Below are 14,308 nucleotides of genomic sequence, written 5' to 3'. Positions count from 1 at the left end.
TATATATATATATATATATATATATATATATATATATATATATATATATATATATATATATATATATATGGGGGCTATATCTAAATCTGAACCGATTTCAACCAAATCAATCCAATCTTTCACTCCGACTTAATTGAAATTTTGCATAGGGAGTAGAATTAGCATTGTACACACAACAATTTTTTTTCCTGAATCAATCACGAAATTAATTGATCCAATTTATTTTTTAATTGAAATGTCTTCAATCACAGAAATGATAGTATCAATTAAACTTAATTGAAGGTCAATTAAAAAATTAATTGATCCAATTAAAAAATTAATTGATACTATTAATTTTTGTGATTGATTTTTGTTTCAATTAAAAAATTTGTTGATTCAATTAAAAATTTAATTTAATATTTTTTTAAAACTCAATTAAAATGTTAATTGGAAAATTTTTCGTGAATTTTTTTTTTTTGTGTAGCTATGCGTGCCAAATTTGGTTGAAATCGGTTCAGATTTAGATATAGATCCCATATATAGCTTTCGCCCGATTTACACTTATATGACCACAGTGGCCAATCTTTTGCTCCGATTTAGTTGAAATTTTGCACAGGGAGTAGAATTAGCATTATAGCTATGCGTGCCAATTTGGTTGAAATCGGTTCAGATTTAGATTTAGCTCCCATATATATGTTTTTCTGATTTCGACAAAAAATGGTCAAAATACTAACAGTTTCCTTGTAAAATCGCCACTGCTTAGTCGAAAAGTTGTAAGAATGACTCTAATTTTCCTAAACATCTAATACATATATATCGAGCGAGGGTATTATAAGTTATTATACCCACCACCATAGAATGGTGACGGGGGTATAATAGGTTTGTCATTCCGTTTGTAACACATCGAAATATCGATTTCCGACTATATAAAGTATATATATTCTTGATCAGGGAGAAATTCTAAGACGATATAACGATGTTCGTCTGTCCGTCTGTCTGTTGTAATCACGCTACAGTCTTCAATAATGAAGCAATCGTACTGAAATTTTGCACAAGCTCGTCTTTGGTCTGCAGGCAGGTCAAGTTCGAAGATGGGCTATATCGGTCCAGGGCCTCCCGATTTGGGGTCTTGGGCTTATAGAAACCGTAGTTTTTATCCAATTTGTCTGAAATTGGAAATCTAGAGGTATTTTAGGACCATAAAGAGGTGTGCCGAAAATGGTGAGTATCGGTCCATATTTTGGTATCGAAAATTTAGATCTACAAAGTGGTGCAGGGTATAATATAATCGGCCCCGCCCGACTTTAGACTTTCCCTTCTTGCTTTATTAGGAGTTTCTTTGCGTGAAATGCATATAAGTTCGGATCAGCGTAATTTTCTCCCATATTTATTAGATACATGGTATTATTGAAGCTATTTTTCGAAGGCGTATAAGGAATATTCTTGAACAAAATTTTCTATAAATCTTAATCTGCCCAGAAACACCTCCCAGTTTGTGTACTTACATTGGCTCCTCTAAAAAAAAAAAAAAAAAAAAAACAATCTCAAATAAATTTTTGGTGTAATTTAATATATTCTTTATTCTGTATCTGGAATTATTATTATTACACATTTGTAACAGTTTACATAAATAATAATTATTATTGACTTAACAATATAATGACTTAAGATGAAAATCATCTTACTGTATACAAATTATGGAAAAAATAAAAAATATTTTACATATAATTGCATGATATTACCAACAATGAACGCATTTATGGGAATACTCTACGTTTACAATTCGCAACCTCCATTTAAATTTTTATTTTGGTTGGATAATAAATTCGAAAATACATTATTTAATTATCTTACAGGATTATCAAAAAAAAAAAAAAAAAAAAAGAACCAACACTTAATGTATTTATAAGTACTCAATAAATGTATATAAAATATGTAATTATAATATAATTGATGTGCTATGTTTCTTTTTTTGTTAATCTAGTATCTTTTTTTATAAAATACATCCAGCTTAAATGCGAATATCTGTTCAAAAGTGGAAAAAAAACAACATATTCAACAAACAGCTGGCTATAAAAACTCTTAGTTCGCATGTTTGTTGGTGATGATTGAATTAAATTTTAATTAATTATTTACTTGTTTTTTGTATAAATTTATGAAACAATTTCATTTGGTTTTTATCAATGTCAATGTGTTTGAAGCGATGGATCGAAAGGCTTTATTATTAAATCGGATTTTGTTGTTATGCTCTTAAACTATGGGGCTCTTGTTAGTTTAAGAACATTGTCCATCGAAAACATATGAATGTTTTTATATTAAAAAAACACGTGTGTTATATTGTGGTAGACATTTAATTAATATCTGTTTTTTATTTGACAAAAAAAAAAAAATAAATTAAATATTAAAAAATAATTGTTATTTGTAAAGTCTATATACATTTATCTTAATTACATAGATATCTACAATAAAATCAATGATTCGATTATTTTATTATGTGGACAATTATTATTGTGAAAATATATATGTGTATTTGTTGCCAAATAAAATTGGAATTATTGTTATTTGATTTGCTTATTTTCTACTTAAATAATTGTACATTTATTTCAATGGAAATATGGTTTTCGTAATATGTTCATGTACATATAAAAATTACACACACTCACACACACATACACTATCATTGAATGGTCATTTGAAACTTAATTTTAGTCACTTCAAGTATCTAAAAGAACAATGAAGCGTATATAAACAATTAGCATTAAGAGCTTATGTAGGCTTTTGGTTAAAATTTCACATTTATATAAATTTTTATTTCTCTATGCTTAATAACACTTAATATGTGTATGCAGGTATTTATATTTGTACATATTTACATAAAACAAATCCTTGGGTTTTACCTTCATATATGGTATATAATAATTATTTTATAAATATATCTACATAACTTTGGCAAAATTTAAATTAATACTCATATGTGACACAATTTAAATTTTAATACGATTTATAAATATTAATTGAATTATAACCTAAAGCTTTCTATGGCATGGAAAGTGTTACCAGATATATTTTTGTTGGAAAAACCTTTAAACAATTAATCCATTATCATGGAGAAGTTTGCAAATTAATTGAATTTATATAAAATAATTAAAACTTTATTTAATTAATTTAGTTGTCATGGATATAAATTAAGTTCTGTAATTTTTGGAAGAATATCTAAAACTGTAACTCTTAATTACCCAGCAAAATAAGCGTCGCCAAAAAAATAATGAAAATGCTCTTTTTGGAATCGGAAGTGGTGCCAAATTTTTTTTTATTTAATTTAGCATTTTTTCAACAAAATTTAAATGATTTGTACCATTTTATGAATTCTTATTCTGTTTTTGACCTATTTGAAACAAAAAAAGTTAAAATTACCCATTAAAAGTATAAACAAATCAAGTTATAAATAATTGAATTAAAAGAACTTCCTGTGTAGTTAAAATAAAGAACATCATTGGGAGTGCATCTTCGGGAAGTGCTTTTAAAGTTGTGGCTTTGGAAGAACTTCCAATGTTTTTTGCTGGGTAAATAAGACTATTGGCATCATTCATACAAAAATGACGTAAGTTTAGTTGGAATAGATCAATAAAAATTTCCGTCGATTTTTCGACTTTTTCAAACATTGAAAATCCCAGCAAAAAAGCGTCGCCAAAAAAGTAGTGAAAATATTCTTTTTGGATCCGGAAGTGGTGCCAAATTAACACAGAAGCGATAAATTTAACATGGGATTGTCATAGGATGGATGTCCAACACTTCAACAGTCGCTTCACTGAATGTGCATCACTTTTTACGGTGTGAGGTGAATTCAGTGTTTTGGATGTGAATTAAGAATTTTTTTTTAATATTTTGACAAATAAATTTTAAAAATGTCTATAATTTTTAATACATTACAACGCTTGTCTGGAATGTTTGTCATCAAATATGTATTTTCTAAAATTCGCAATTTTTCTAGAAACAATTTAACATTTTTTTCGGCTAAATTTAAATAATTTGTGACATTTTATTAATTATTAACATCCCAGGAAAAAAAGAGCTTCCAAAAAAGTAGTTTGGATCCCCAATCTGTGATCCGGAAGTAGTGCAAACTTGGATCATCTCCAATGAATTTTACATGGGCTTGTCATAGGACGGAAGTACTCCCTTTTTGGATCCTTTGCATTGCTTTAGAAGTTGTGCCCTGGAAGTTAATTTGAATGAAGAAATTTAAAAAGCGAAAAATTTTTTTTTCAACCAATTTCACTTTTTTTCATCAATATGTTTTATTACACAATTATTTTCCTATTATCTAATTTTTACAATTTGAAAAACTTTTTCGCTCCGACCATAGGCTGAACCTGGGTTTGCTGGCACCATAACAGAACGCCTTAGCACACTCAGCCACAAACGCCATTGAACATAAAGCGTCGAAAGGTCAATTCAAATGTTTGTGATATGATCGTAATACGACACCAAGGAATAACATTGTAATTGCTTCTCGAGATGTTCTTTATTAGTATAAACGAAAAAATAAGAAACGCAGGTTCAAATCTCACCAGCGGCAATTTTTTTTATCAAATATTTTTCTAAAAAATTATTTTTTTTTTATGTCATGCATCGTTTTTATTTTTTATTTTCGACATATATTTTCGTATAAATATATTTTTTCCATTAAAAATCAACAAAAAATTAAAAATTCTCGTAATTTGCAAAACCTTCTCAAAAGAATTTCGATGGAAGCGAAAAAGTCAAACGGCACAGGTTCAAATCCCAGCGGGGATGATTTTTTTATTATTTTTTTTACTTTTTTTATCAATTTCTATTTTTTTTTTAGTTTTTTATTAGTTTTTTGTTTTTTTTTTGTAAAATTTAATTATACAAAATTTGCACTTAAAATAGCCTGATTGCGTTCTTTCTAATACTTGTCCACAAGGACTGCATCGGAAGTAGAAAAAAATCATTGGGGGATCCCAAGATGCGCTTTAGAAGAAATGTTTGTGCACTTGTCCAAAAGGGCTGCATCGGAAGTGGAAAAAATTATTGGATGATCCCACGGTGCGCTTTAGAAGAAATGTTTGTGGACTTGTCCAAAAGGACTGCATCGGAATTTGAAAAAACTCGATGGGGGATTCTGGGATGGGCTTTAAAAGAAATGTTTGTGGAACAACTTCCAATTTTTTTTGCTGGGATGTTTTTAACCTATTAGAAACGAATAAATATAAATTTCCCATTAAAATATGAAAAAGCGGGTTATAAAAAAATAGACTCAAATGAAATTCCTGCTGCTGTTAAAATAAAGAACATCTTTGGGAGACCATTTTTTTGAAGTTCTTTTAAAGTTGCGGCTTGAGAAGAACTTCCAAATTTCTTTGCTTGGATGTTAAATTTTAGATTTTTAAATTTTAATTTTATTTTTTTTTTTTTAGTTTTCGATTACTGCATATAACAAAAGTCATTCATACAAAAATGACATAAATTTAGTTGTTATTAACCAATAAAAAATTTCATTAAATCGTCGATTTTTCGACCTTTTCAAATATTAAAATTTTAGATTTGTAAAAAATTTGAAAAAAAAAAAAATTATTTCCGATTACGGTACATTATAAAAGTCGATTTTTGGACCTCCCGACTTTTTCCAAGCTACTTAAAGTTGAATTAGTCGCACTGAAAAAAAAACATGCCCTGTTCCAAAGATTTTGTCTTTAGACGAATGATTTTTTTATTGATTCCGAGCTGAGAATTAGGTTAGGTGGCAGCCCGCTTGAAGTTCTTTTAAAGTTGCGCCTTAAGAAGAACTTCCACATTTTTTGCTGGGATGTTAAATTTAAATTTTTAAAAACGATTTTCGATTACTGCATATAACAAAAGTCATTCATACAAAAATGACATAAATTTAGTTGTTATTAACCAATAAAAAAATTCATTAAAACGTCGATTTTTCGACCTTTTGAAATATTAAAATTTTAGATTTGTAAAAAATTTGAAAAAAAAATATTTCCGAATACGGTACATTAGTCGATTTTTGAACCTCCCGACTTTTTCCAAGCTACTTAAAGTTGAATTAGTCGCACTGAAAAACAAACATGCCCTGTTCCAAAGATTTTGTTTATACGAATGATTTTTTTATTGATTCCGAGCTGAGAATTAGGTTAGGTGGTAGCCCGATGTATCAGGCTCACTTAGACTATTCAGTCCATTGTGATACCACATTGGTGAACTTCTCTCTTATCACTGAGTGCTGCCCGATTCCATGTTAATCTCAATGACAAGGGACCTTCTTTTTATAGCCGAGTCCGAACGGCGTTCCACATTGCAGTGAAACCACTTAGAGAAGCTTTGAAACCCTCAGAAATGTCACCAGCACTACTGAGGTGAAATAATCCACTGCTGAAAAACTTTTTTGGTGTTCGGTCGAAGCAGGAAACGAACCCACGACCTTGTGTATGCAAGGCGGGCATGCTAACCATTGCACCACGGTATCAACTTATAGATTCTTTAAAAATTTTAAAAAGTCGACTTTCGACTAATCGAATGTTTAAATGTCGACTTATGAACTTTCAGACTTTTAAATTTGAAAAAGCATATTATTCGACTTTTGTGTATTTTCAGCTACAACACATTCCCGTTTCATATCAAACTCAATTCGGGATTATAATGAGAACCAAAAAGACAATTTTTCGATGTTTTAAAAAATATGAAAATTTCGACATTTTTATTTTATTTTCTTTTCTTTTGAAATAGTCGACTTTAAAACAAATCTACGTTCTAAATTTTTTGTTAAAGTTGTATTGGTCGCTTTTGGTCACTATTGAAAGGAGATTATACAATGTTGACCACCATTAAAAAGCCGAATTCATTTGACTTGATTTTCACAATGTAGATTAGTCCATTGGCAAGAAAGTTTTTGGTTGAAATCAACCTTTGTAATCATCATTTTCTTCATTTGGTTAATTTTTTTTTTTTAACCAAAGTTAAGACATTCCTAAATATGATAAGGTGAATCAAAAATAAAATTGTAGGAATTTTTTCAATCAGAAAAAAATTTTTTCTGAGTATGAAAAATCGATTAGTCGATTTTGAGCAACATTAAATGTCGCATAGTCCATTTAACTCGGTTTTCCCAAAATTCCGACGATCTTGAAAAATGCAATCCGTTAAAATCTACCGTTTGTTCTCATATTGTCTATGCTTAAATTAAAGTTTTTCAGGAAATTTGAAGGTTTCTGTTTAGCCAATGGAAATGATATACATGATATTACATTGAGAATTAAAAGTCGTTTTAAAAAAGTTGGAAATGTCCAATTTTAATTTTTTGAAAACTTAAAAAGCTACATTTTTGGACGTTTGTGCCCTTTAAGACATATAACATTCCCATTTCATAACATATTTTACATTTACATTTTCCTTTGATAGCAAATGTTGTCAAATTCTGTTATTTTTTTTTTTCTATCGCAATTTTTGTCAAAACTTTATTTCTATAGACAATTTTACCAAAATTTTATTTCTACAGAAAATTTTGTCAAAATTTTATTTCTATAGCAAATTGTGTCAAAATTTTATTTCTATGGAAAGTTTTGTCAAAATTTTATTTCTATAGAAAATTTTGTCAAAATTTTATTCCTATAGCAATTTTTGTCAATATTTTATTTCTGTACAAAATTTTGGGAAAATTTTATTCTTATACAAAATTTTGTCAAAATTTTATTTCTATAGAAAATTTTGTCAAAATTTTATTTATATAGAAAATTTTGTCAAAATTTTAATTATATAGAAAATTTTGTCAAAATTTTATTTCTATAGAAAATTTTGTCAAAATTTTATTTCTATGGAAAGTTTTGTCAAAATTTTATTTCTATAGAAAATTTTGTCAAAATTTTATTCCTATAGCAATTTTCGTCAAAATTTTGTTTCTATAGAAAATTTTGTCAATATTTTATTACTGTACAAAATTTTGGGAAAAATTTATTTCTATAGAAAATTTGTCAAAATTTTATTTCTATAGAAAATTTTGTCACAATTTTACTTCAACAGAAAATGTCCTCTAAATTTGATTTCTATAAACAATTTTGTGAAAATGTTATTTCTGTAGAAAAATTTATTAAAATTCATTCATTTCTGTAGAAAATGTTGTCAAAATTTCATTTCTATAGAAAATTTTTTCAAAATTTAATTTCTTTAGGAAATTTTGTCAAAATTAAAGTTCTATAGAAAATTTAGCCAAATTTTGTCAATATTTTATTTCTATAGAAAATTTAGCCAAATTTTGTCAATATTTTATTTCTATATAAAATTTTTCAAACTTTCATTTCTATAGATAGTTTTTTCTATATAAAATAATTACAAAATTTTCTTCATATAATTACAATTTTTTTTAAGTTTGTTTCTGTACAAAATTTTGGAAAAAAAAAATATTTATATAGAAAATACTGTTAAAATTTTATTTCTATAGAAAATTTTGTCACAATTTTACTTCTACAGAAAATGTCGTCAAAATTTTATATCTATAGAAAATTTTGACAAAATTTGATTTCTATAGAAAATTTTGACAAAATTTTACTTCTTTAGGAAATTTTGTCAAAATGTTATTTCTTTAGAAAAATTTATTAAAATTTTAGTTCATCAAAAATTTTTGTTAATATTTCATTTGTGTAGAAAATTTTGTCAAAATTTAATTTCTATACAAAATTTTGTCAAAATTTCATTTCTTTAGGAAATTTTATCAAAATTACAGTTCTAAAGAAAATTAAGCCAAAATTTTGCAAATATTTTATTTCTATAGAAAATTTGTCAAACTTTTATTTCTATAGATAGTTATTTCTATATGAAATAATTACAAAATTTTCTTCCTATAATTACAAAATTTTCTTCCGACATAATTTTTTTTTTTAAGTTTACTTCTGTACAAAATGTTGGGAAAATTTTATTTCCATAGAAAATACTGTTAAAATTTTATTTCTATAGAAATTTTTGTCAAAATTTTATATCTACAGAAAATTTTGTCACAATTTTATTTCTATAGAAATTTTTGTCAAAATTTTATTTCTACAGAAAATTTTGTCACAATTTTATTTCTATAAAAAAATTTGTCAAAATTTTACTTCTATTTGCTATTCAAAATTTGATTTCTATAGAAAATTTTGACAAAATTTTATTTCTGTAGAAACATTTATTAAAATTTAAGTTCATTAAAAAATTTTGTCAATATTTAATTTCTGTAGAAAATGTTGTCAAAATTTAATTTCTATACAAAATTTTGTCAAAATTACAGCTCTATAGAAAATTTAGCGAAAATTTTGTCAATATATTATTTCTATAGAAAATTTTTCAAACTTTTATTTCTATTGATAGTTATTTCTATATGAAATAATTACAAAATTTTCTTCATATAATTACAAAATTTTCTTCCCATATACTCGTACATATTTTTTTTTAAGTTTATTTCGGTACAAAATTTTGTAAAAATTTTATTTTTATAGAAAATACTGTTAAAATTTTATTTCTATCGAAATTTTTGCCAACATTTTATCTCTATAGAAAATTTTGTCAAAATTTTATTCCTATAGAAAATTTTGTCAAAATTTTATTTCTATAGAAAATTTTGTCAAAATTTTATTTCTATAGAAAATTTTGTCAAAATTGTATTTCTATATAAAATTTTGTCAAAATGTTATTTCTATAGAAAATGTTGTCAAAATTTTATTTCTGTAGAAAATTTTGTCAAAATTTTATTTCTATAGAAAGTTTTGTCAAAATTTTATTTATATAGAAAATATTGTCAAAATTTTATTTCGATAAAAAATTTTGTCAACATTTTATTTCTATAGAAAATTTTGTCAAATTTTATTTCTATAGAAAATTTTGTCAAATTTTATTTCTATAAAAAAAATTGTCACAATTTTACTTCTATAGCAAATGTCGTCAAAATTTGATTTCTATAGAAAATTTAGCCAAAATTTTGCCAATATTTTATTTCTATAGAAAATTTGCAAACTTTTATTTCTATAGATAGTTATATCTATATAAAATAATTACAAAATTTTCTTGCTATAATTACAAAATTTTCTTCCGTCATATTTTTTTTAAGTTTATTTCTGTGCAAAATTTTGGGAAAATTTTATTTCTATAGAAATTTTTGTCAAAGTTTCATTTCTACATAAATTTTGTCAAAATTTTATTTCTATAAAAAATTTTGTCACAAGTTTAATTCTGTAGCAAATGTCGTCAAATTTTGATCTCTATAGAAAATTTTGACAGAATTTTATCTCTGTAGAAAATTTTGTCAAAATGTAATTTCTGTAGAAAAATTTATTAAAATTTTAGTTCATTAAAAAATGTTTGTCAATATTTCATTTCTTTAGGAAATTTTGTCAAAATTACAGTTCTATAGAAAATTTAGCCAAAATGTTGTCAATATTTCTTCCTATAAAAAATTTTCTTCCTATAATTACAAAATTTTCTTCCCACATAAATTTTTTTAAGTTTGTTTCTGTACAAAATTTTGGGAAAAAAATTATGTATAAAGAAAATACTGTTAAAATTTTCTTTCTATAGATATTGTTGTCAAAATTTTATTTCTATAGAAAATGTCGTCAAAATTTGATTTCTATAGAAAATTTTGTCACAATTTTACTTCTACAGAAAATGTCGTCAAAATTTGATTTCTGTAGAAAATTTTGTCAAAATTTGATTTCTGTAGAAAATTTTGTCAAAATGTTATTTCTGTAGAAAAATTTATTAAAATTTTAGTTCATTAAAAATTTTTGTCAATATTTCATTTCTATAGAAAATTTTGTCAAAATTTCATTTCTTTAGGGAATTTTGTCAAAATTACAGTGCTATAGAAAATTTAGCCAAAATTTAGTCAATATTTTACTTCTATAGAAAATTTGTCAAACTTTTATTTCTATAGATAGTTATTTCTATATAAAATAATTAAAAATTTTCTTCCTATAACTAAAAAATTTTCTTCCCATATACTCGTACATAATTTTTTTTAAGTTTATTTCTGTACCAAATTCTGTGAAAATTTTATTTCTATAGAAAATACTGTTAAAATTTTAATTCTATCAAAATTTTTGTCAAAATTTTATTTCTACAGAAAATTTTGTCAAAATTTTATTTCTATAGAAAATTTAAAAAAAAATACCGATGTGATCGAACCAAATGGCAACCCTGATATTTAGGTTAATTTTTTTGAGAAAATATAGATAATTTTATTTCGACATTCTAAATGTAATATTTTCGATTTTTTAAACATTGTATTCTTTTATATTTCAGACAAATCCGATAAGGACTACTGCGTTCAGATCTTACAGTCATTGGGTATGAATAAAAACTGATGTCTCGTAATCGCAACTGTCCAATTACGGTAAGTCATAATTACGAAGCATATGGTATTTCGACATTAAAAAAATCAAAAAGTTTCTATACCATTCCGAGATCACAAAATTAAATACCTACACAGAGAATACAGATTGGTTGTAGCAAATGGTAGTGGGGATTGCAAAATATAAACATAGCAAGAAGATTGACACAACTGATAAATAATTTTTAATGTAGAATTTTCTTAATAACCGATAAACAACCAATCTTGAAGCAAGTCGAAGAACTTTAATTCCATTATCAAAAAATCAGACAAGGAATAATTTGGAATAAATGATATCGTCTCAGAGTTACCACAGAAATATTTTTATCATATTGAACTGTAAATTCCATGTCAACTGTTCGATTTTTTCAATTTAAGTTGACTAGATTAAAAAAAAAATATATCAAAAGTTGATTTTTAAAATTTGAAGATTATAAAATGATGACTTAGACTTTTTTGAAGAAAACATAGATTAGCAATAGGTCGAAATTCGACTTTTGTATCCCTAGCACAAACAAAGTTACAAATCACACCTCGTTACAGATTTACATTTGTTGGACATAGCTATTACATAGTCTGCTTAATTTATTTTATATACAACAAAAATCGTACATCACTAAGTTTTTGTTTTTTTTTAAAGCCACTTATAGACTTAGTCTATTTTTAAATGATCTTAGTTTAGGTACACTTACTAAATATTAATTTAGAAATCATAGTAATAGGTAGCTTACTCTATACACTTACATACAAACAAAAGAAAAAATCAAACAGAATTGGAAAACAAAGAAGAAAATGGAAATTTACTAAACTTCCACCTTATCTTCGTTGATAATATCCATCACAACAAAATGTTGAGGCTGTTCGCTGCAACGCCTCAGAGGGCCAACATTCGTTGATGTAACCGTCAAGCCATCAATGTTGCCCACACTGTGACGTGCCACAGAACTACTACCACCAATACTGCTCAAAGCGTACGATGTACTTCCAGTACTTGTTGTTGCTGTTGTAGTTTTGCTACGACTACTTAGGCTGGTGCTAGCATATGTTCCACCACCACCACCACCACCACCACCATCACCATTACCACCAACTCCCCCACCAGAGCCTCGTACTGCAATTTCTGTAATGCTGCTGCAGTAACTGGAATGCCGTCTCCGTCGATGCCAACTTTTGCGAAACGGCATTAGGAGAAACCTTTACTAGAGGACAGTCTCATTAGTGTTGGTGCATGTACGTGGTCCATTGACAATCGAGTAACGTGACGAATTTTCCTTTTTCCCCATCATACGACCCAAGAATATGGTCTTAAATGTTTCTCGGAACTGTCGTGACATGCCACAATAAATGCCGAAATTAATGGGATAGCTGACGACAAGAGCAAAATTAGTGGCCGTCACAAACACATTGGCAATACTGTAGTCCAGAAATTGGTAGGCCAACGAGGAGACTATGTGCATTACCGTCACAACGGCAATGGGTATCTCCACAGCGAGAAACACCGATACGACTACAATCAACATCAGGGTAGTGCAATTACTTTCCCGCAACTTCTTACATTCTTTCTTGCGGTTTTCACTCACTAGCAGCTTTCTTCTCTCCTGGGCTTTACGCATGGCCGTAAATAGGAGAATATTGAGGGTGACCAACATAACACAGGGTAGTAGATTCACAAAGAACACTCGAAAGATGAAGAACATGGAGAAATAGAGATCTTCACCGATTACCTCTTGGACCCAAGGTGCGGTTTCTATATGGCATACCTCGACCATTTCCCCATTCCATTCAATTGTCAGTGTTTCAAAGGTGCGATCAATCATTCGAGTGCTTTGATGTAGAAATGCTGCAATGGCTATGTAAAGAGTGCAACGTTTTACTCTGGGTATTGTACACCAAGTTCTTGCCATGGGGGCATGGCATACGTAAATATATCTGCAAAGAAAGACAATAGAGGCAGAGTCACATTAGGATATTATATAAAAAAAAAAAAAAAAAAAACAACTATATAAACAAAATATTAGACATAATAATAATAAAACTTGAGGAGAAACTATTCAAAAGTTATACAACTCAAACACAAATGGTTATTATAAATCTTAAATCTGATGTAATCTCCATCTGTAGAACCGAAGTTTTATATATTTTCAAGTAACCCGCTGCTACGAAGAGTTTGAAAGGAGACTCCTCCCGAGCAAGAAGATAAAGAACTTGTGTTATTTTATATTTTACCTTTCAGTTTAAATATCTTGCTCTATTTCGAAACCCAAACTGATGTATCTTAGATTAATGCAAAACTTAGTTAATGCAAACTAACAAAAACACGTATATACAGCAGTAAGTTCGGCCGGGCCGAGTCTTAAATACCCATCACCATGAATCAAATATAATAGTTTCCTTTGAACATTTCAAGGGGGTTTGATGACAGATATTTTCCCAAGCAGATCAGTTCAACCAGTTCGCTTACCGACGATAAATGTAAAAGTTTTACCTATGAAGATATTAACTTTGTCATTCCGTTTGTAACACATCGAAATATTGCTCCAAGACCCCATAAAGTATATAAAGGGTGATACGGTCAAAATTTGGTCAATATAAACTTGACGTATTTCTTTCAATTTTGCATTTAAAAAACCTGAACACCCCTCATTTTGAAGGTGTGTGTGTAGAATGTTGCTCCTATTTTGATTTTGGAATTCACTCTTCAGTTGTCAAAATGCCGTCCAAGCAAGAAGAGCAGCGTATCAAAATTTTGCTCGCGCACCGCGAAAATCCGAGCTAGGTTAGGTTATGTGGCAGCCCGATGTATCAGGCTCACTTAGACTATTCAGTCCATTGTGATACCACAGTGGTGAACTTCTCTCTTATCACTGAGTGCTGCCCGATTCCATGTTAAGCTCAATGACAAGGGACCTCATTTTTATAGCCGAGTCCGAACGGCGTTCCACATTCCAG

General features: G+C 27.7%; 1 protein-coding gene across 1 annotated transcript in view; it reads right to left on the bottom strand.

Annotated features, from left to right (window-relative positions):
- Positions 1–12,397: 12,397 nt before the first annotated feature.
- The window catches only part of LOC142228883 (sex peptide receptor-like), a 99,219-nt gene continuing 97,308 nt past the window's right edge, over positions 12,398–14,308 (bottom strand). The window contains exon 4 of the mRNA XM_075299417.1: positions 12,398–13,288. Within this exon, the coding sequence (XP_075155532.1) occupies positions 12,559–13,288 (730 nt within the window). The 3' untranslated portion in view covers positions 12,398–12,558. The remainder of the gene's footprint in view (positions 13,289–14,308) is intronic.

This window comes from Haematobia irritans, chromosome 3 (assembly GCF_050003625.1).
Source record: "Haematobia irritans isolate KBUSLIRL chromosome 3, ASM5000362v1, whole genome shotgun sequence".
Lineage (NCBI taxonomy): Eukaryota > Metazoa > Arthropoda > Insecta > Diptera > Muscidae > Haematobia > Haematobia irritans.
Note: the sequence above shows the minus strand (reverse complement) of the source record. Positions and strands in the feature narration are given on the sequence as shown.